The 20,716-nt window shown below is 32.3% G+C and overlaps 1 protein-coding gene across 1 annotated transcript; it reads right to left on the reverse strand.

Annotated features, from left to right (window-relative positions):
* Window positions 1-4,864: 4,864 nt before the first annotated feature.
* Window positions 4,865-16,788, reverse strand: LOC133188295 (A disintegrin and metalloproteinase with thrombospondin motifs 4-like). Its single transcript, XM_061323665.1, has 21 exons — window positions 16,736-16,788; window positions 15,376-15,613; window positions 14,386-14,542; window positions 14,026-14,207; window positions 13,843-13,926; window positions 13,324-13,427; window positions 12,228-12,353; window positions 11,035-11,151; window positions 10,188-10,267; window positions 9,480-9,559; window positions 9,292-9,402; window positions 9,045-9,202; window positions 8,143-8,212; window positions 7,850-7,985; window positions 7,493-7,659; window positions 7,250-7,364; window positions 6,606-6,698; window positions 6,044-6,207; window positions 5,744-5,807; window positions 5,422-5,505; window positions 4,865-5,054 (listed from the first exon to the last, which is right to left on the reverse strand). The coding sequence occupies exons 1-21, from the start codon at window positions 16,786-16,788 to the stop codon at window positions 4,900-4,902; spliced, it is 2,538 nt and encodes an 845-aa protein (XP_061179649.1). The 3' UTR covers window positions 4,865-4,899.
* Window positions 16,789-20,716: the final 3,928 nt, after the last annotated feature.

Genomic DNA, 20,716 nt, shown 5'->3' on the forward strand with positions numbered 1-20,716 from the left:
TCTCCGGTACTTTTTTGTCCGGGAGTGTTCTCATAGAACCACTCATCCGATTGACATGAAACCTTTTTAGGGTTAATAGGCATGTTGTGTAGGTGTGTGGAACGAAGGTCATTTTGCGCGCACATGCATGCACGTGCGCGCGCGTGCAATGAGTGAAATGACTGATATACTTGATGAAGCCGTAACTTTTATATTTCTTGATCAATTGCTTTGAAACTCAAAATATAAAGATATATTAGTAGTCTAGACAAGACAACATGGTCAAATTAGCGTGAACTCACGCGCATGCATGTGCGCTCTTCTCTGATTGGCTGATACAAAAATCTCAATAATTTCCTTGTTTTTTGACAAAATACTTTGAAATTTAGAATATAAGTATATATTATAAGGTGCTACAACATGTTATATAGGAAATTTCTTGAAAACACGCGCATGCAGGTGTGCTGCAAACTGATTGGTTGAAACTTTAAATGTCTTTAACTCCCTTGGTTTTTAACAAAACAGGATGAAATTTAAGACATGGATAGGCACATAGAGCTCCTACATTATGATACTATCAAAATTGAATGCAAGGCCATGCATGCGCGTATGCTGAATTTTGATTGGCTAATACTTAAAGGGTTACATCTCTCTTATTTTTCAATGAAATTCTTTAATATTTAAAACAAATGTATGTATTGTGAGACACTATAAGATAATTAATGTAAAAAATGTAGCTATTAGATTGGCTCATACCCATATGGCTATATCGGAGTAGTTTTCCAATGAAATACCCTTAAAAATAAAGTGTCCATCTATATTACAAAAGTATTGTCTAATTTATTGAAGCTTGTAGGGAATGGGGCATCACAAGGGATTGGGGAGCCGTTTGGGGAACATCTGTAACGGTTCCCGTTACAATTAGCACTAGTTATATTGTGCATTTAATATCTATCTTTTCGTCTTTTTCTTGAGGTAAAAACAAGTCAACAATCTTATCTGTAATCTCTGAAAAAATAAAGAAAGATGGAAAGTTAAATAGTTTATTCAACTGACCATGATTCAGGTCACAACATACACATATACCTTCGATTATAAGAAATATGCTTGAAGTGCATATATCTCAATTTATTTTTTATGTCTCCTTTTTCATTAAATTCATAGCAGCACTAATTGGTACCAAAATTGATCAATTACTAGTACTTTGAAAAGTAATTTACGAAATTTCATTTACTTTGGGATCTCATAAAAACAATTCTAAACTCGTCTTTTTTTAATCATATTGATTAAATTATTTTTTCTGATTTCTTAGTAAACATGATTATATTTGATTACTTTATCAGGAAGAATGTCACTGTTTATTTGAACATTATTTTATCTATATTTTTGTGCTGTTTTAAATGGACCTGGGCGAAGGTTCTAAATGCTAAGTAAGCCTTTCCCTCATATAACATTAAGTAAACGATTTGATATTCATGGGGGTATTGATTAAAAAGAAATAATACTGAGGGTTACTATAATCAGTGAATAAATTATTTCTATGAGTGACATACATGTATATGTATAATCCATAAATATAGTAAGAACATGCACATTACATGTATTAAAAAAATAATAAAATAATACAGTTGACATGCATCATTACATCACAATTTAGTGAACTGCTTTATGTTTTCAGTAAGTAAGATGATGTAAAGATATTTGTATTTTTCTGAAAGATATTGAATTGCATAATTTGATTTACAACCATTTATAACCATGAAAATATATACAAACACAATAAACACTCAAAGTTAAAAAAATACACGAGTTTATAAAGAAAATGAGAAAAGAAAAGAGTAAATTCAGTTATAGAGAATTTAGGAAGGATAGACAGTTTCGAATTTTTTTTTAAGTTATAAATTAAAGTTGACAACATTTTTACATTGAAACCTGATCAAATATAGATAAAACTGTTCATTACTTGAATTGTGATTCAAACAAACATTGCACACTTTAAAGGACTAGTGTAATTATATCAATGTCATCTCATCAAATGTTTTGATATCCCTACTAGAATTGAAGAGTCGGTGAAAGCAAAAATCAAAATATACAACTCAATAACTTTCAGAAGAATACAAATAAATTTACATCATCTTATTTCAAAACACATAAAGCAGTTCAGTAAATTGGGATGTAATGATGCATGTCAAATGTATTATTTTTAAATACGTGAAATATGGTGATTACGAACAGTATTCAAGCTCATAAGTCCATTCAAACTATACAAATTAGGAGCAGAACATACATGGACCTCCAAAAACATCAGAGGTGGGATCAGATGTCATGGAGGAGTAAGCATCCCGCCATGTGTTCCTTGTCATGATCGGGTAAACGGAAAATTCGTAGATATATCAGTGTGTAAATAATAACTTAACAATAAGAATGAAAAACGTCAGTCAGCATTTGACCTAATGATAGATTGTATTTGCTGATAAGGCCATTGTATCGACCATAGAACTTGAGAAATGATAACTTCAAACGAGACTGTTGAAATCCTTGTTTCATCAACTTTTTGGTTAATAGTCTGCCTCCTTTTAAAAATCCATCGTACGTAGAGCATGCTCCTGCGCATCGAATCAACTGGGAGACATAAACCCCATATGCAGGTGATAAGGGTATACTGCTACATATATTAGGGAAGTAATCTATAACTATATTTATGCATTATACGTGTATGTCACTCATAGAAATATTTTATTCACTAACTATAGTAACCCTCAGTATTATTTCGTTTTAATCAATACCCCCATGAATATTAAATCGCTTGCTTTATGTTACATGAGGGGAAAGGCGTACTTTGCATTTAGAACCTTTACCCAGGTCCATTTAAAAAAAATATCGATAGAAATGTTCAAATCAATCTATTTTCATAAATAGATCAAAAATCCATTCAAGAGGCCCGTTTTACAAAAGAACTTACAACTAAGACCAAAAATTAATTCTGCTTATAACTTTCTAATTTACATTAGGGTTTTAATCTTTTAAAAAGGAATGTAGAAAGATAATTTCATGACAGCAATTTTAAACAGAATCATTAATTTTGCAAAATTTTACGTTTTAGTCGTAAGTTCTTTTGTAAAACGGGCCCCAAGAGCAGAGCAAACATCGTAGGTGGGATCAGTCATGAAGGAGTAAGCAACCCCTGTCAATCGGTCACACCGCTGCTGTGTGCTCACTGACTATAGTAACCCTCAGTATTATTTAGTTTTAATCAATACCCCATGAGTGTCAAATCATATGGGGGGAAAAGCGTACTAAGCATTGCGATTCTTTGCCCAGGTTCTTTTTTTTTTTTTTTTAGAAAAAATGTAGATAAAAAAAATGTTCAAACTATATTTTTTCTCACATACTTCCTGATAAAGTAATTAAATGTAATCATGATTACTAAGAAAACAGAAAAAAATGATTTAATTAATAAGATTCAAAGAAGACGTATTTGAATTTGTATTCATGAGACACCAAAGTAAATAAAATTGAGTAAATTACTTTTCAAAGTACTAGTAACTAACCAATTTTGGTACCAAGATTCAATAAAAGACATTTAGAAATAAACAACGTTATTCAGTGAACACATGGCATTATGAATAGTAATTGCTGTGCTGGCATATTCCACGGTGTGCGCTAGTGCATCATGGAAATTATGCCAGTAGAGCAATTTCTGTTTATAAAGCCATGTTCACTGAATAATCGTTGTTTATAACTTACATGCGCATTTTGTGATGTTGTCAACAATATGAGAGGAAATCCTGGCCTGCATAAGAGCACAGCTGTTGTCTCCAGTGAAGAAAAACATGACAAAATCAGTAGACCTGATTAATCAAATTATCTCCAAATCATCATGTATAATATATATGGTGTTTGCGTCTTTACCACAAGATACAAACGTCTTCAAATTCATGTAAATTTTTGTTTTGATGCAGTTGTGACGTAATAGTTCAAGTATTGAAAGTCCCTGAGAAAAATTATTAATAAAACTATTATGAAAAAATAAAATGCTTTTATATTGATTTTAAATTAAGAATGTTTTTCTTATGTTTCTTAAATTCTTAAAATTCATTTTAAGAGTTGAAATCGTTCTTGAAATAGATACACTATTATAGAAATTTCGCTTTGTCTGAACGTTAAACACCCTAGCGTGAAGAATTATCATTCTTTTTAATTATGTGTGTAAAAATGAACAGATAAATTCAAGATATAGCAGCTCTGTTTAACTTGCTCGCTCCTCCATGGGACCTGATCCCACCTCTAAATTTTGAGGTCCGTGTTTGCTCTGCTCCAAATTTGTATAGTTTCATTGGACTTTAAATGTATGTCAATGAACAATATAATTATTGTCAAGAATGTTCAACTAATTTCATATTTAGTCATTATATATGACCTATGAACACTGTGTTACTTAAGCAGAGTATAAGATAGGTATATTTCAACTAAAGTGGGAATACTTATAGAGCAGGAAATCAATGTACATACTTCAATACTTTTCATTCACTCCAAGGCTTTTCTTTTGATACAATCACTACCAGCTCTCTTCACGAGTGAAAATAGTAGTTTATTCTTATTAGTTGTTTTACAATATAGTACATGGGCAATTGTATACATTAGTGGCGAGCATTACCATGGAATGATATTAAATATACCTAAAGAGGCATTTATTTAGATGTATTAATACTAGTGCATCTGGGTCTACTGAATTCCAAAAGAGCAATTAAATTTAAGTAACGAGTAAAAAAAGAGAAAATAATCTGGGAACATTAAAATATATTGTTTTAAATTGTGCACAGTTAGTTGTAAAAAAAAAAAAAGCAGTCAGACAAAAGGAAGATAGTATGTATATTCAAATATTTTTATTCTACTGATACATTAGTTAGCTGTATTGTTCTATATTTTCGTTTTACAGTCTTCCCCGCCGTACCCTGCCTCACATTTACACTGTCTTCCGGTCTGGTGTTCCTTGCACTGGCATGCGCAGTTGGACTGATCAACCGTTGCACCATTGAAGCAGTATGTGTTACAGCGACTGGTGCAGTCATTTCCTATTGAAGAAATCAGCTGTGATAATTAGCAGAATTCAAAATGGATCTTTTCAATATTATTTTATCATTTTTCCTTATGTTTCATGTCCGGTATATTCATTCTCTGTAGCAGTAGATGCATATTTGATATACGTAACTTTTCCCTAGAAACTTAAAACAATTCATATTAATGAGTCTCCAAAAGCCTCTCTGGCCAAAATGTTTGCTAAAAAAATTCGCAGAGACAATATCCGTATTTTCTGTGTTATAAATTGGCACTACAAGTACTAGAAATGAATTTTCTTTAGCCATGGAATTTTGTCGAAAATAATGCTGAATATTTCACCATATAAATCAAGAAAACATTGCTATAACCGTATGGGCTCACCATAAAATCCACTGGGACAGTCACAGGAGCATATCTTAGTGTTAAATGTTCCACCATTAGCGCACTGTCCTTGACAGGTCTTAGCTTCAAAGGAAAAACATAAAACATACATAGCAATAACCGACCTTTATCATAATATACCTTCATTTAAAGCATTGTAGGATATTTTTCGATTGGTCAACTTGATTTTACAAATGTAATCATATCGACCTACATTGAGATAAAATTTGTGTTTTATATAAAAAAATATATGCCATGTCTGCTTTGCACAGTAGAATTGTTTATTCTACTGTTTTTTAAAAGGATATATGTTTCTACTTACCAGATTTGGGTACAGAGTAAGTATAGTTAATGCCAGTATTTTTCTTCTCACCATATCTGTAGTGCTGAAAATATGATTAAATGTCGTATTTTTGTAATGTGTACTGTAAACCACCGTTAAATTGTGTGCGAGAAATATCTGCGAGTATATTTTTTACCACAAACAAATTTTATAAAGAATATTTCCATAGTCATAAATATTATAGTTGTGTATGGATTTCACAATGAATGTATTGTAAATAATGTCTGGTTTACTTTATGTACATCCCCTTTGCACTGATGAAAACTATTGAGGTTTTACCTTAATGATTACAGGTTCGGTGATGGGTCCTTTGGCATACAACTCTTGACGCCAGAAAACATAATTCCAATATGTACCGGCGAAATTTGTTGGGTTCTTTGTCGTATCCCATATCCATTGTATAAAGCTGGACAGAATTACAAGTCCATCTTTGTTGTAGATTTCTGAGATAAAAGCAGATGAATTCATTTTATGCAATCATGATAATTGTTTTGCAAGATAAGTAACAAATTGCTTGACAATACATGCCCTCAGATGAAGATTCTGAGAATACAGTGCAATAAGTGTCTGTTGGAAACAAATGATTACTAATTGCGTATCTTGTAACTTGACTTATAGGTTAGATCTAAATTCACCTTCATTAAAAAACATCCCTAGAACTATGTGAGTAAAACGAAATAAAAAACTTTAGCATAAACTAAGATGACTAAGTCAAATGTGAATTAATACCAAGAGAGTCTGTAAAAAGTGTTCTGTGGATGTTCTGGTGTATTTTGGAGATTCTGTCTCTATTTATTTAATTATATCAGTTTGCCATGTTACGAAGAATGTAAATACTTGCCTACATAGTTTTCTCTCATTACTGTTTGCCAATCAAACCAGAATCGTATGTTAGTCGCTCCAACGGGTATCTCCGTAATTATCTTCCTTGTACCTGAAAACAATAAGATGATTAATTTACGCAGTAAAGAAGATCACTTTCATTCAAACTGAATGTGAAGAAGTAAAGAGAAGACCACATGTAAAGTCAGTATTTCGTAAATTGTATGGTCGTGATAATGACCTTGTTAGCAAATATAACTGATCACTGGATCGTATTTTTGGCTGACTTGTTCCATACCAAATATTAGGCCTTTATTTTTGTACTATATTTGACTACAAAATGTTTCGACTACTTGATCAATACATAGGGCTTACGGCGGGTGTGACCAGTCAACAGGGAATGATTGCGCCTCCTAGGCACCTGATCCAACCTCTTGAGTTACTAGGATTCTGGGTTTATGCCCTATTCACAGATTTGTATTTTTGTGGTTTTTATGAGATCTATCACTGTTATATCTTCACCCTTTTTCATTCCAACCTGTTAAATTCTTTTTATTCCTTTATTCTTCTTTAAGCTCGCCTCTGTTATGTAGGACTATAATAACAGGGACAAAACAAATAATCATGTTTTAATTATTTTAGTCTATCAGTTATCGTACGTGCCTTGTGCTGTTGTCTCCGTATACACTCCTTTCACTACGTCACAAGTAGAACCATCTCCCTCACAAACACCACAGACGTCATATTTAGCGTTGAGCTCTCCGTTACAACCGAAAAACTAAGACAAAGTACTGTTTATATATAATACCCTTAACACGTGATCAATTTAACATAAGAATGTGAAATTTCGATATAAGCAAGATTATGCTTTATTACTGTTCGGTATAATCGTATATCACTGTATACCCTGCAATAGCCGTCAAGACATCTGTAGCTGTAATCTGACCACTTTTGGTCCGATTCTTCAGTGGGTCCTTCACACGGAGTACCCTGGGGGATTAAGCCAAACCTTGTATAAGCAGGCGTCTTGTACTCCTGCACCGCATCACATGATACCTCACATTTCAAATGTCCTAAAGTGGTGAGATTTTTTGTTAAGAATCGTTAACATGTCAGTAATTTTTTTTCGTGAATTCCTGGATTTAATTCAGTAAAGACGGAAAAAAATATTTACAGGGTACAGCTATAAGGCTGCAGTTTTTCGATCGTTTTATACGTTTGAACAAAGAAAAATTAAAAACGCCCTCACTTTCTCTCTCTTACCATGCCAGTCTAATTTCCTTCCAAACGACGTGTATTCTGTAGAGTCTAATACTTTATTCTTCAATAACCTACTGCAAGTTTCAGACGCCCGCTGATTAATAAGAGTTGCCATGTCTGAACTGTCGTTGGGGCAGGGCTGCATTTAATATATACATCTTGTAAAAGCTACTTCTATTTTATTTTATTAATTCAAGTACAATATTAGCACGTTCTTTACTTTAATTATTAGATCCAATGAAGAGAACACTAAAATTTATCAGTGACTGTAAGCGTGTTCTATTTGGTTTACCTACCTCGGGATTACAAGTCCTGGCTTCATAACCATTGTCATCTCCGCCATCACAACCTGGGTGGTTCAAAGGGCTTTATCGATGTAAAAAAAAGGTGTTGAAAATTATATAATATACATGATTAAAAACAACATTGCATCATGCTTTCAGGAATATTCTCAGTTATAATTATCCACTAGCGTAATTAAAGCTGTTTACATTATCTTAAAATTTCAATATCTTTATTTTTCAGGCTGCAAATATATACATTTTGGTTGCCAAAAAGTTTATTAAACAAATAACCCATAAAGTTGATATATTTCTTTGAACGTAATTATTTTTGACACATTAAATGTATATCTTTCCCAGACAAGAATCTTGCTATGGAGTGAAATGACAGTTGTTTTGAGAAAAATAAGACGGACAAATATCAGTAGCTTAAGTTACTTATATCTTATCAACTTTGAGACTAGACCTTGAATAAAAGTTACTTTACATTAATTACCCTGCACAGGAAAAGAATGTTTCAAATGGAATAGTCATTTCTAAATTGAAAATCAGAGACTCTCAGTACATAATGTAGCTAGGGAAATACTATATCCATATACAGGTGATAATGGTATACTTCTACATAAATAAGGGAAGTTGGCGATAGAAAAGTTACAGTCATCACGTTTATCATAAAGATTAGTTAAGTTGCTATCAATGTCTTTTCTAGAAAAACATCCAAATATGAAACAAATGTGTCTGACTCTTTAGTGTCTTTTATTTCCAGTTCAGGCAGATGTATCGAATTAACAATTATCAATTTATCCATAAAAACCAATATTTTGTCCTTAATCTACGAAAATTTGACCCCACGAAAATATCTGATTTTATAGTTACTGTAATTAGAAAACTAGATATTTAAGCTCAATATTTAAAACCTTGGATTGTTGCAGAATCTCCTCCTGTAGGTTAGTCCTGTGCCACAGGTCCTGGAGCAAGGCTGCCAATCTGCCCACGGTCCCCATCCCCCGGGCCTGACCACGCCTGGTTTCATATTGACCTCTTCAAATGTCTGACATTTTCGATTCATGCAAATCTGGAAAAAATCGATAAGGTATATGGACTTTCAGTGAGTATAAAGAATTTTATAAAAGCATTATTTCTGGGAAGTCCTATAGGACTTACCTTTCCTTCACCGCAATAAATCCCAGGAGGAGCGCTCAGGTATTGGGTAAACATTTGTCCAAAGAAATCGCCTTCGTTATAGTTTACACAGCTGTATATAATCTCGCATGGCTACCAACAATTAAGACATACATATTACAATTTATTATAATTTCATTATTCTATATTCCATAAAAACGTGTTCTTACCGGGAGATATGAGAAATTTCGGAAGTGAAAGTTAGGACCAAAATGAAGCTCGCATATTTCGTCTACACTGTACTTCTGACCTATATTTACCAAAAACAAGCTCACATTAATTGTCAGTGTATCAAATTATATCAGTATTAATGTTTAAGATACAAATCTTTTACAAGTATCTGTACATATGAATATTTTCATCATTGTGCACAAGCAAAAAATTATTGTAAAACTCGAAAAAAAAAATATCTCTTTTTAAGAGAGTATGACTATAAATTACTTTGTAGTTATTATTTTGTAGTTCCCATTCTCTCTGCCCGCCACCAATTCGATTTATCACAATTACTTATTAATAAACAGACATATTAGTAACAAAGCAACAGATAAAGTCATATGTTATTTGTTTTCCTTCCAAGTCGGCCCCATAAACCAAGGTTCAGTGTCGCAATAGGTGCTGGCACGAAAAATATCCCTCACTGTCAATGGTCCTGAGTGCCGAGTATAGATCTAAATTTGCAGACCCCACCGACAAGTGGAGGCGTCTACATATGAGTGGAAAAAAATCACAAGCGTCCCGCTTGTTAAACAACAAACTTCCCAATGGAAGAACATTATTTCTATGACGAGCCAAAGTAGCCAATAACAAATAGAAAATAAAGTTTGAAGTAACATGCTTTGTGTGATTTACATATGTATATAAAGCTTAGTGTGATTTACCTATGAGAACTGGCTCAGCTGGACCGTAGCTGGTGCTACTTGAAACATCTTCTCGAAACAGACACTGCGCATACTTACTCCTGAAATTAGCATATAAATATAGATATATTGTCTAACGTTACTATAATTTCAGACTTGTCTGTAGAACTTTATTTAAACGGAAAGAAAATACTTCAGAACCAAATATTACATATGTGGAAAAAAAAATGCGACCCATTTCCCAAAGTAAAAAGGTTTGACAGTAAATTCAGTTGAAGTAATTTCTGGTTGTATTAAGGTCATTATAACTATGGTTATAATACAGTTAGGATTATATCTAGAAGAAAATCATTATGACCAAGCAAGAATATCGAACCATAGAAGAGCATTTTGTTTATTGTTGAAAGAAGATGGGGAAGAAATGCCCATTGTCTGACAAATAAAAAGTGAAAAATTTCATCTCAATAAAAGCAAAATTTTCTTTTGATATTTCATTTAACACTGACATGAACATAAACTATATGTAAAATCTTCACATAACGAAACAATCTCACGAAGATTGAATTAGATATTCGTCTATGATGTAGCATACATATACCAAAGAGGGCAAAAATGAGTATGCTCTTGTGTATTGAATCAACTGGGAGGCATAAACTCCATGTGCAGGTGATAATGATATATTATTACTAAAATAAAGGAAGTTGACGGTAGAAAACCACTAGGTTACCATTAACGTCTATAGACGTTTTTGCTAGAAGAATTTTCCACAGAAAAGTTTTGTTTGTCATAATTTCACACCTTTCAATGATGAGAACTTTACTGTGAAAAACCAAACTCAAATAATTTTATTCTCATTTTAAAGACGTACTGTAGAAATTTATCAAAATCTCTGATACTGCAAGAACTAAAGCCTGTTCCTTGTCCTCCCATCACGCCTCTGTCACTTCCGGTACAACCCACTTCTTCGTCGTGCCACATTCCTAAACTAAAACAAAATCAAGAAAAGATTTTATTAACGACAATAGGTAATCATCAGATACGGGTGCTCATGTAATTAAAAAAAAAAGAAATTTTCTATTGGATAAGGTCGATCCAAAAACCGGTTAGAGACCACTCTTTTTGTTTGCTTCTCGTTTTAAAAAGATGGTATTTGTCACTTTATGATTATCTTTTTAATATTGTATTGTATTGGATGTATGGATAACTGGTAAAGTAAAAATTAAAGAAACCTACATGGATATTAAAAGATGATATATAATTAATCATCACTATACATAGTAAATTATACATTTAGTAACTGTTTACACTAATTTTAAATTGAAATAATAAATATGAAACTTCGTTGAATTTTGAAAGTCTGGTAATGGACATTTGCTTTGTATGTAACAATTTCGATTTTGTGAAAGAAAACCATAATTGTAAATAATTATGAATTTCAAATATGTGTTTTTAAAACTAAAACTTTATCTGAATTATGTACATGAATGCTCTGAACGTAGAATACAAAATGTATAATAGCCATAATTTATTTGTTACATAATGTATGGTTGTGTATTTATTCGTTAGAATACATTTTCTCAGTGCACCATATAAATACACGTACATTTAATTAATTGTATCAAAAACATTGAAGATTCTGCAGAAGTTGAAATTAATTCCGATATATCAAATGTTAAAATAATAGTTGAAAGTGTCAATAACACATACACAATTAATCCCTCACAAAAATTTACTCTCTCTCTCTCTCGCCAGATGTGAAATTTACTAACCAGGTATCATCCTGACCCTGTCACCACAAAACTACGTAACTAATAATATTTATATATATGAAAATTGTCCAAACTTAAAAATCCTATTTGGGGGTAGAACTTTTGTTTACAACCAAATTTCTCTTTAATACTTTATCCAATAACCATGATTTAACGATGCTACACAAAAAGTGCAAAACGTGGGGGAGGGGGACAACGAGCCTTCCACTGTACATTTTCAATAGTAAAAAAGTTATGTTTGAAAAAAGTGAGGGACAAAGCCCATTGGCACTACATGGTTATACATTCTTACATGTGTCCTAGTTCGTGGACGGTAGATGAATGCGATACTACTTCCTGTTTGTCAACAGCACATCGCCTATAGGGATTGCAAGTGCCGGACTGCCAGGCACCGCCCCCAGCTTGTGTTGGTCTGCGCCTGAAAGATTTTTAAGGAAAAAAGGCCTAAGTGAGATAACTCAATTATTGTAAGAGTAAAGCAGTTAATATTAAAACTAGTGTTGTCCAATCGGACGATTTTAGTAACCGGTTACTCGCTTACTTTTCCGATCGAGTAACCGGTTACTCGGATGTTTTCTTTAGACCTCTTAACGTCCTTGTTCGCGATGTGTAAACTCATTAGTAACTGCAATTTACGCTATATGTAACGTCATCATAATTATTTCAATTTCTATATTTATCTGTAAAATTTCATTTGTAAAAACAGAAATGCATTGCATGTGGATTTTATTTATAATTACAAACACACAAAATTTTCATAATAAATTTGTTCTCAAACACCCGTAATAGTTGGCTGTTTTGCGGGATGTCCTTTATATATCGCTGGTTTCAGAGTTAAATTTCAGTCTGCGGTGGGTTAGCATATTTGTTGTCCCACCTACATATGTCAATTCCATATTACATAAAGAACACCTTACGGATTCAAAATTAGCCATTTTTTAAAAAAAAAAAAAAATACATATTTCCATGCTTTTGATACATGTGGCGGTATCGTCTTTAATGTTATACTGCGAACTAGCTCACGCAGGTTTATTTGAGACAATTAAAATTAACTCAAGTCTTCAAAAACGTGTACATGTATACATCAAAGTAAACTGTGAAAAACTAATCAAAACAAATGGATCATATTGGTAAAACGCTATGTCTCAGTTTAAATAGATTTAACGGTAAAAAAAAAATGTGGGGCATTTATGAACAAAATTACGGTTTTTTTTTTTTTTTTTTTACTGATTTACTATATAAAATTTCCAATTATCCGTGTAGCAGTTCTGCTAACTCATACTCGCATCGTTGGATGATTAACCGGTTAACCGAGTACTCGTTGACAACACTAATTAAAACCTATAAAATTTAAAACAAATCGCCACGAAAAATCTATAGATACTCACCCACTATGAAGATATAGGATGTCGTATTTAATTGGATTGTCATAGACTCCTTCACAAAATGTATGCAGTGCAACGTGAACATAGAACGAGTTGTTGTAAGAAGGCTGTAAATATTTTAAGTATATAAATTACTTCCAAAATTAAATTTCATCAAAATTCATATAAATAATATACAAGTAACTGCGTCAGGACAGTTTACTCTTTTGAAAGTAAAAAGCCATTAAATTATACAATTCCAACTCAAATTACACATTCATTATAACTTGAGTAATAACTAGATTCATTCCTTGTAATTTAATATAAGATCATTAAGTAAAAAAGACAATATTCATTAGAAAATGATATTCAATTATAAAAGACTTTTTAACTGTGGTGTCAAGCGGATTGCTTGACACAGTCTTGAGGTAGGCAACCCGGGTTGTACGATATGAATTACTTTTTGCAACCAATCAAACAGGGCCTTTCCAGAATTAAATTATATCCAAAGTTCTAACCAATGAAAAAAAATTAAATGATTACCGGGTCTGTCTCCCAAAAACTCAGATATTTAATTTGTAGTTTTACGTTGTAACCGAGTTCAGGCCGAGAAAATTCAAACTGCACCTGAATTAAACAAAACACAGTAACAGCTTCATGTGTTTACAGAATGATGAAAAAGAAATGTTATATGTCTCATTTACTACAGCAATGATGCATTTATACCCCATTGTATTTCAAGATCATAAGTTCAATTCTCCTAGCGGTTTCTTTCTGGTGTAGTAGTTCCGTAAAGTCTTTGTCTGTGTACACAGCTAATTCAACAACTACATCCTTCGTGGCTGTTTGTCTTTTAGGTTTGTTCTTTAGCTTTATTATTTGGTCATCCAGTGCAGAAAGACTAAAGTCTATGAGAAAAATAGGTCATGAAAATTTTTGCAGATTTTTTTTTTTTTTTTTTTTTTTTTTTTTGCCTTTAAATGTTATTTAAAAATTAAAGTTGATGTTTGCAAATTGGCAATTGATGATCCGTTTATATAGATGCGTTATTATATAGACCAGTAAGAACTAGAAGACAAATCTCACCTTTATCCTTTAAACTTGCCTCGCCCGTTTTGTTCTGTGGTCTCATTTTACCAATCATAAGAACGGTATCTTCGTCTGAGAAATTGAGTCCTTTATTGTGAACTTTGGGTAGTTCTCTCAACTGGAAATCTCCAGATCGTGTGGTTAGTGATCCTTTCTAAATATCGAAAATGTTTTATAATTTTTTTTTACGTATAAAGTAAAATTGAATTCCTAATATTTGCATTAGTCCTTACATGTCGGCGTTGTAAATCACGTACAAAAGTATTTGCACCGATTATATTAAATGGTAGAACTTTTGTGGATAACAACAGGGGAAACTGAGAGATGGACAGAGAAGAATATGGCATAATATGAAAAAACATAATACTTATACACTATTGCATTTCAAAATTTCATAAAAATAATCAGTTGTACAGTCTTTAGGTAATTATAACTCTATATGAGTTCTATCTTAAATTTATTGTAGGGTCTTAAAACGTTGATTTAATGAAAACTAAATACTGATTTAAAAGTGTTTTTTTCTTTCAAAAAACGAATATTCTTTTTGTATTCTACTAATTACAAAGAGTATTTTTATTTTGTATAAATGGAAAATACGTAAACGAAAGATTAGGCTTTATTATCTTAAAGTGAAATGTGGAGATAACGAACAGTATTCAAGCTCTAAGTCCATTCAAACAATACAAATCGGGAGCAGAGCCAAAAAGGACCTCTAAAACATCAGAGGTGGGATCAGGTGCCATGGAGGAGTAAGCATGCCCTGTCGACCGGTCACACCCACCATGATCGGGCAAACGGAAATTCAGTGCGTAAATAACGGGTTTACAATTGGAAGGAAAAATATCAGTCAGTATTCGACTTATTGATAGATCGTATTTGCCTAGTCAAACAAAAGTCATTGTATCGACCATAGAGCTTGCAAAATGATGACCCTTAAAGCTCTTAAAGAAAAAAAAATTATGAGTAAATCTGTATCTTATAATTTACCAAGCCTTCACAATGTGACAAGGAAACGGTGCCGTTGTGTGAAGTCACATGACCGACCAAGAAGCAATCCGGAATAATTCCCTTCCACTCTTGGTCGCCGTCATCATTCCTGGTTACAATTCTAGCCTCCGGGTGCAACACGGATTCAGGTTTCGATACTTGTAACTGATAATCCTCCCCAAAAGCTGACAAGCTTAGTTCTGTTGGTGACAACCCTCTGGTACTCCTGACATTAGATCTATTAATCAATTAATATACAATTATTTCAAATTTCCTGCAGATCAAAGTGATTACTTTTCCATACAGAAAACGTCATAGAAACACAATCGTATATTGTGAAGTCATTTATTCCCTATCATTACAATATAGAATTCAAATGAATGTAGATTTAAACAAATCGATTTTGTGAAGTGGAGGAGCAACAGAAGTAGCTAATAAAAGTAAATACGGCTTATTCAGAAAATACGTCTACCTAGACTTTTGTAATGACTCTTATTATTTATCTCAGACTTTAAATTAGGTTGTTGAAATCCCTGTAACATCAACTTATTATTGAGAAGAATGTCTCGCTTTAAAATTGATCCTACTCAGAGCAAGCTCTTGTGTAGCGAATAAGTTAGGAGACATAAACACCATAAGCAGGTGATGGTGAAATATTACTACATAAGGAAAAGTTATTAATGAAAAAGCCAAGGTCATCTCGCTTGTCATGCAATTTAGCTGTAATAAATAGTGCTTCAACGAAATGAGATTTAAACGTTCAATGTATGTATTGTTATATAATATCAGATGCCAAATTGTAATGCAATACATTACTTTATTTAAAGGAAATCAATTTCAGAAGCCATTTAGTCCTTTTTGAAAAAAAAAGCAAAAGAAGATGACCTCGAAGGACGACTTAACGGAGCAACAAGTAGCAATTTAATTTTCGTTTTGCATATTGGAAACCTCTAAAACAAATTCATTCTGGAATTGCAGATGGAACCAGAATATACATGTTTACAAATATATATCAAAAGTTAGCTGTGTATTTGTATATAAATAACAAAGAAGTGTTTTAATTTACGAGGTAGAGACTTCGACTTAGACAATGGACGGTCTGCGCGGAAACAGATATTATATAGTAATAGTTCAAAAACTGGTCAAAAGAGTTAGTAAGGACAAAAGTGAAATGGGTTTCATAGGTATGGATCATGTGCAAGCACAGATACGCGGTAAAGAATTTGAAGAAAAAAAAACCTCTGACTTACTAACATGCTACAGGGGTCCAACGGCAACGTGTTGACTCAGGACCCTTGACGTTGTGAGGATGGTTACTCCTCGACTCAGTAATAAATAAATTTAATATATGTTTGCTAACCTTTTCTTGTCCTTGTTAACTTCCTTTAGACTTGAAATGTCAATGACTTCCATTCCCTCTAGAATGACCAATAACACGCAATCAGGCAGCAAGAAAGAATTAAGTAAAATAGATAAATTAATGCATGCGTGAAGCAGGTATCAGTTAATTCTGGCTGTAAACTTTAAGGACAGAATTGCGACCATGCTTACCAATGTCTCTTTCGAACACTGACTTTAGGGCTGATTCAGGTATCTCTTTATTTCCATATATCTGAAAATGTATCTTTCTATGTTGTATTTGTAAGCATATCATTTACGTTATCTTCCTAATCAAAGATAGGAAACACCTACTTCAGAAGGTTTTTATTGTACATTTTCTTTCAGGGGAAATTGATTAGTAAACTTTACAATAAGAGAAGAAGAAAAATAAAAAAGAAAGTGATTGCTATCTAAAGACTTAATATTCATTCAGTTTATTCGTAAGTCATATGTACTACAAAATTTAAAAATAATGCATGGAACGATATAATCATATATTTTTGGTTGTAAATGATGTATAAAATCTCTAAAATATTATTAAGTTACAGATTTTTATGTTCATATTTCTTCTCTTTGCCATCTAATTCTATATCATCTAAAATTACCTGAAATTTTTATTTTGACATTTATATATTTCATTTATTTTTCACTCGCACTTAGATGTCGGGTCACTCCCGATTTACTACGTAAATATTATTGGGTACAATGATAAAGAAATTGCTAATGGAAAGAAGTTTCGAAAATTTAATTCGTATATAAAAAAAGCCCCAAATCTGTTGTTATTTAAGTCATTCATTTTTTCAAGGAACTTTTCGTTTTCTTTTCTTCTTATTATTATGCCTTTAGTTCCTGTTTGTAATTTGTTTTAAAATTGATAAGATTTAGAGAGAGAGAGAGAGAGAGAGAGAGAGAGAGAGAGAGAGATTGAAGCCAGAAAGGCCTTACCTCAGCACCATAACAGTATGTTGCAAAGACGAGGATTGCGCATGCTCCCAAGGAAAATGGCATTTTTCTGTAGATGTAGCACTACCAACTTCCGTCGGATAGTACTAATGCTGCTTTATGCCAAACGATTGGCATATATATATTGTTCTATGCGCCTTCAACCCCTCCCAGTTATGAATATTTAAATTACACTTAATACAAATTTTTGCGTATGCTTAAGTCGATATTTCGGTCTATGGGCTAAATTGCTCTTGTGGCAATGTGAAAAAATATGTGATTGTAGGGTGATTTTGCTATATTTTTTTTTAAATATTTCTGCAAAATAATACAAAATAATGTTTTAAAATATTGGTTTCTTCGCAAAAACTTTTTTATACAGTATTCAAAGGCAAGGAATCGCTACTCCTAAAATAAAGCATACATATATCAAAAGTGGCAACATTTGAATATATGTCTTTGATTACTTATTTCTCTAAGTCAGTCTCATTGACATACTACTGTATCTTTATTCCGGAACATGTCACGGTTTTCTAGACTTAATGCATTATGAACATATCCTTTCTACAGATCATTTTTTTCTATCTTAGCTTATATGGTTGTAATTCCATTATATATACTTACTAGTATATCAAGTAAATCATTAAGGTTCTTAACACTGGAATTCTCTTTATTGGAAAATAACTTGTGTAATTTAAAACATTATAACAGTGTACTTCGGGTTATATTATAAATACAAATTTCTCTAATTTTTTTTAATAATTAGAGTTATGACTTTAGAATGTATCGAGTATAGTATGTTACAAGTAATTTTATAAATTACCAGGTTTAACTTTTTTCAATACAATGAAATGTGAAAATAACAAACAGTAATTATGCTAAAAAGTACAATAAAACTAAACAAATTGTGAGCAGAGCAAACACGGACCACTGAAAACATCAGAGCTGGGATCAAGTGCCATGGAGGAGTAAGCATTCCCAGTCGACTGGTCACACCCACTGTGTGCCCCTTGTCATATTGACAGAGAAATCCATAGAGAAAAGATTACATTTGCAAACATGATCATTGTATCGATCATAGAATTTCCAAAATGTTAACTTTAAACGAGATATCTTGTATCATCCGTGTATCATCAACTTGATTGTCAGTAGCCTTAGAAATTGTTCGTACGTAGAACATGCGCTTGAATATGATTCGCCTGGGAGACATAAACCCCATATGCAGATTATAATTGTATATTTCTACATATTAAGTAAGGGAAGTTCACGATCATAATTTGAAGTCATTACGTTTATTATAAAGTTTAATTGTGAGTTCGCCATCAGTATCTTTCTCTAGAAAAATATTCAAATATAAAACAGATAATATGTCAGACTCGAGTCCTGTTGTGTTTTTATTTTATTTCGAGTTCAATAGGACACTAGAACATGTATATTGAATCAACGTATGATTAATCATCAGTATAAAAATGATCTTGCGCGTTTTAAAAATAAGTCAACATTCTCAGCAAATTCTGTCGTCGACTACAGTTTATGTTGGGAATCTAGCTACATATACATGTACTTCAAGTCGACTGCCGAAAATCGGCATATATTGTAGTTTACAAAAATAAACTGCAAGCGTTGCGCATAGGGGAGGGTACTAGAGAATAGGTGTGACATCGTTTCGTTGCCGTTGCCGGTGATATGCAGGGCGACAATATACTATAAATCACTTTTTATTTGCTAGAACTTTATTTTAGCTTAATACTAGTAGCTAGTTTCTTTATCTTGTATATTTGTAATTAAGGATTGTCCAAACTATATCCAATTTGAAAATTAGCGATTTTTGTATCAAATAATTATTTCACAAACATAAGGCGTCGCAATGTTTTAGTGATCTATGTAGAGTATGATGTACCACTATCTACTTTAAATTGTCTTTCAGAAGATTGATACAGAGTAGAACAAGTCAACAATGGAGACTATGTTAAATTTCTATCACAATCAGTAGTTACCATTCATGGAAAAATGAGTGAATTCCTAAATCAAATGGGAGAGGACAGTTTTAAAACATCTAATTACTGCTTCTTCTATTGCTTCAAGAAATTTTAACACTGTTAATTATTTTCAAGAATCGGTATAGAAAGCAGATTCTGTCCACATGCAATGACACTTGCTTTTCAAAAGATCGATCGTGCTGTACGATTTTTCTTTTTTTTTTTTTCTTTTTTTTTTTTTTTTTGGTTTAAACCCTCCCTACCGAAATAGGAGTTTTTGTGTTTGTACAATTTTCCACTTTTTTTTTTTTTTTTTTTTTTTTTTTTTTTTTTTTTGCTTGTCGAAGTTTTTTTCAGCTAATTTGTCATTATTTTCACTCGTTACCTGTTTTCACAATTGTCAATAATTGTTCTAAATTTTGTATTTACTCCCATCCGGTTAATTCAAAATTAAGAACATGACAATACTACGTTCCTGCAAGTGATAATTCTCATTCTAACTCTGGTGTATTTTAGTTCTTCTCCCCTTTTTCTGTAAAATTCTTAATATTGAAAAAAATTATTCTGGAAAAGTATAAAATTGCCGTTAAGTATTTGAAAAGCATACAGGAAACAAGAATTTACGTGTAGTTCATCAAGTCAGGCACGTACATGTAGTGTCGGGGGGGGGGGGGGGTGGGGTCTGTCCCTCCCCCATTGGAACTTAACCCTCCCTCCCGAAATAGGAGTTTTTGTGTTTGTACAATTTTCCACTTTTTTTTTTTTTTTTTTTTTTTTTTTTTTTGCTTGTCGAAGTTTTTTTCAGCTAATTTGTCATTATTTTCACTCGTTACCTGTTTTCACAATTGTCAATAATTGTTCTAAATTTTGTATTTACTCCCATCCGGTTAATTCAAAATTAAGAACATGACAATACTACGTTCCTGCAAGTGATAATTCTCATTCTAACTCTGGTGTATTTTAGTTCTTCTCCCCTTTTTCTGTAAAATTCTTAATATTGAAAAAAATTATTCTGGAAAAGTATAAAATTGCCGTTAAGT

The sequence above is a fragment of the Saccostrea echinata genome, unplaced genomic scaffold (genome assembly GCF_033153115.1).
Source record: "Saccostrea echinata isolate AGI-Se365-2 ecotype Australia unplaced genomic scaffold, CSIRO_AGI_Sech_v1 ptg000016l, whole genome shotgun sequence".
Classification (NCBI taxonomy): domain Eukaryota; kingdom Metazoa; phylum Mollusca; class Bivalvia; order Ostreida; family Ostreidae; genus Saccostrea; species Saccostrea echinata.

Coding starts and splice junctions, on each gene's coding strand:
- LOC133188295 (XM_061323665.1), bottom strand. CDS start 16,788: ATGGAAGTCATTGACATTTCAAGTCTAAAGGAAGTTAACAAGGACAAG. Junction 9,560..10,187: donor AGCTGAGCCAGTTCTCATAG/GTAAATCACACT, acceptor TGGTAAATATAG/GTCAGAAGTACAGTGTAGAC. Junction 9,203..9,291: donor TTTATTGCGGTGAAGGAAAG/GTAAGTCCTATA, acceptor GATTTTTTCCAG/ATTTGCATGAATCGAAAATG.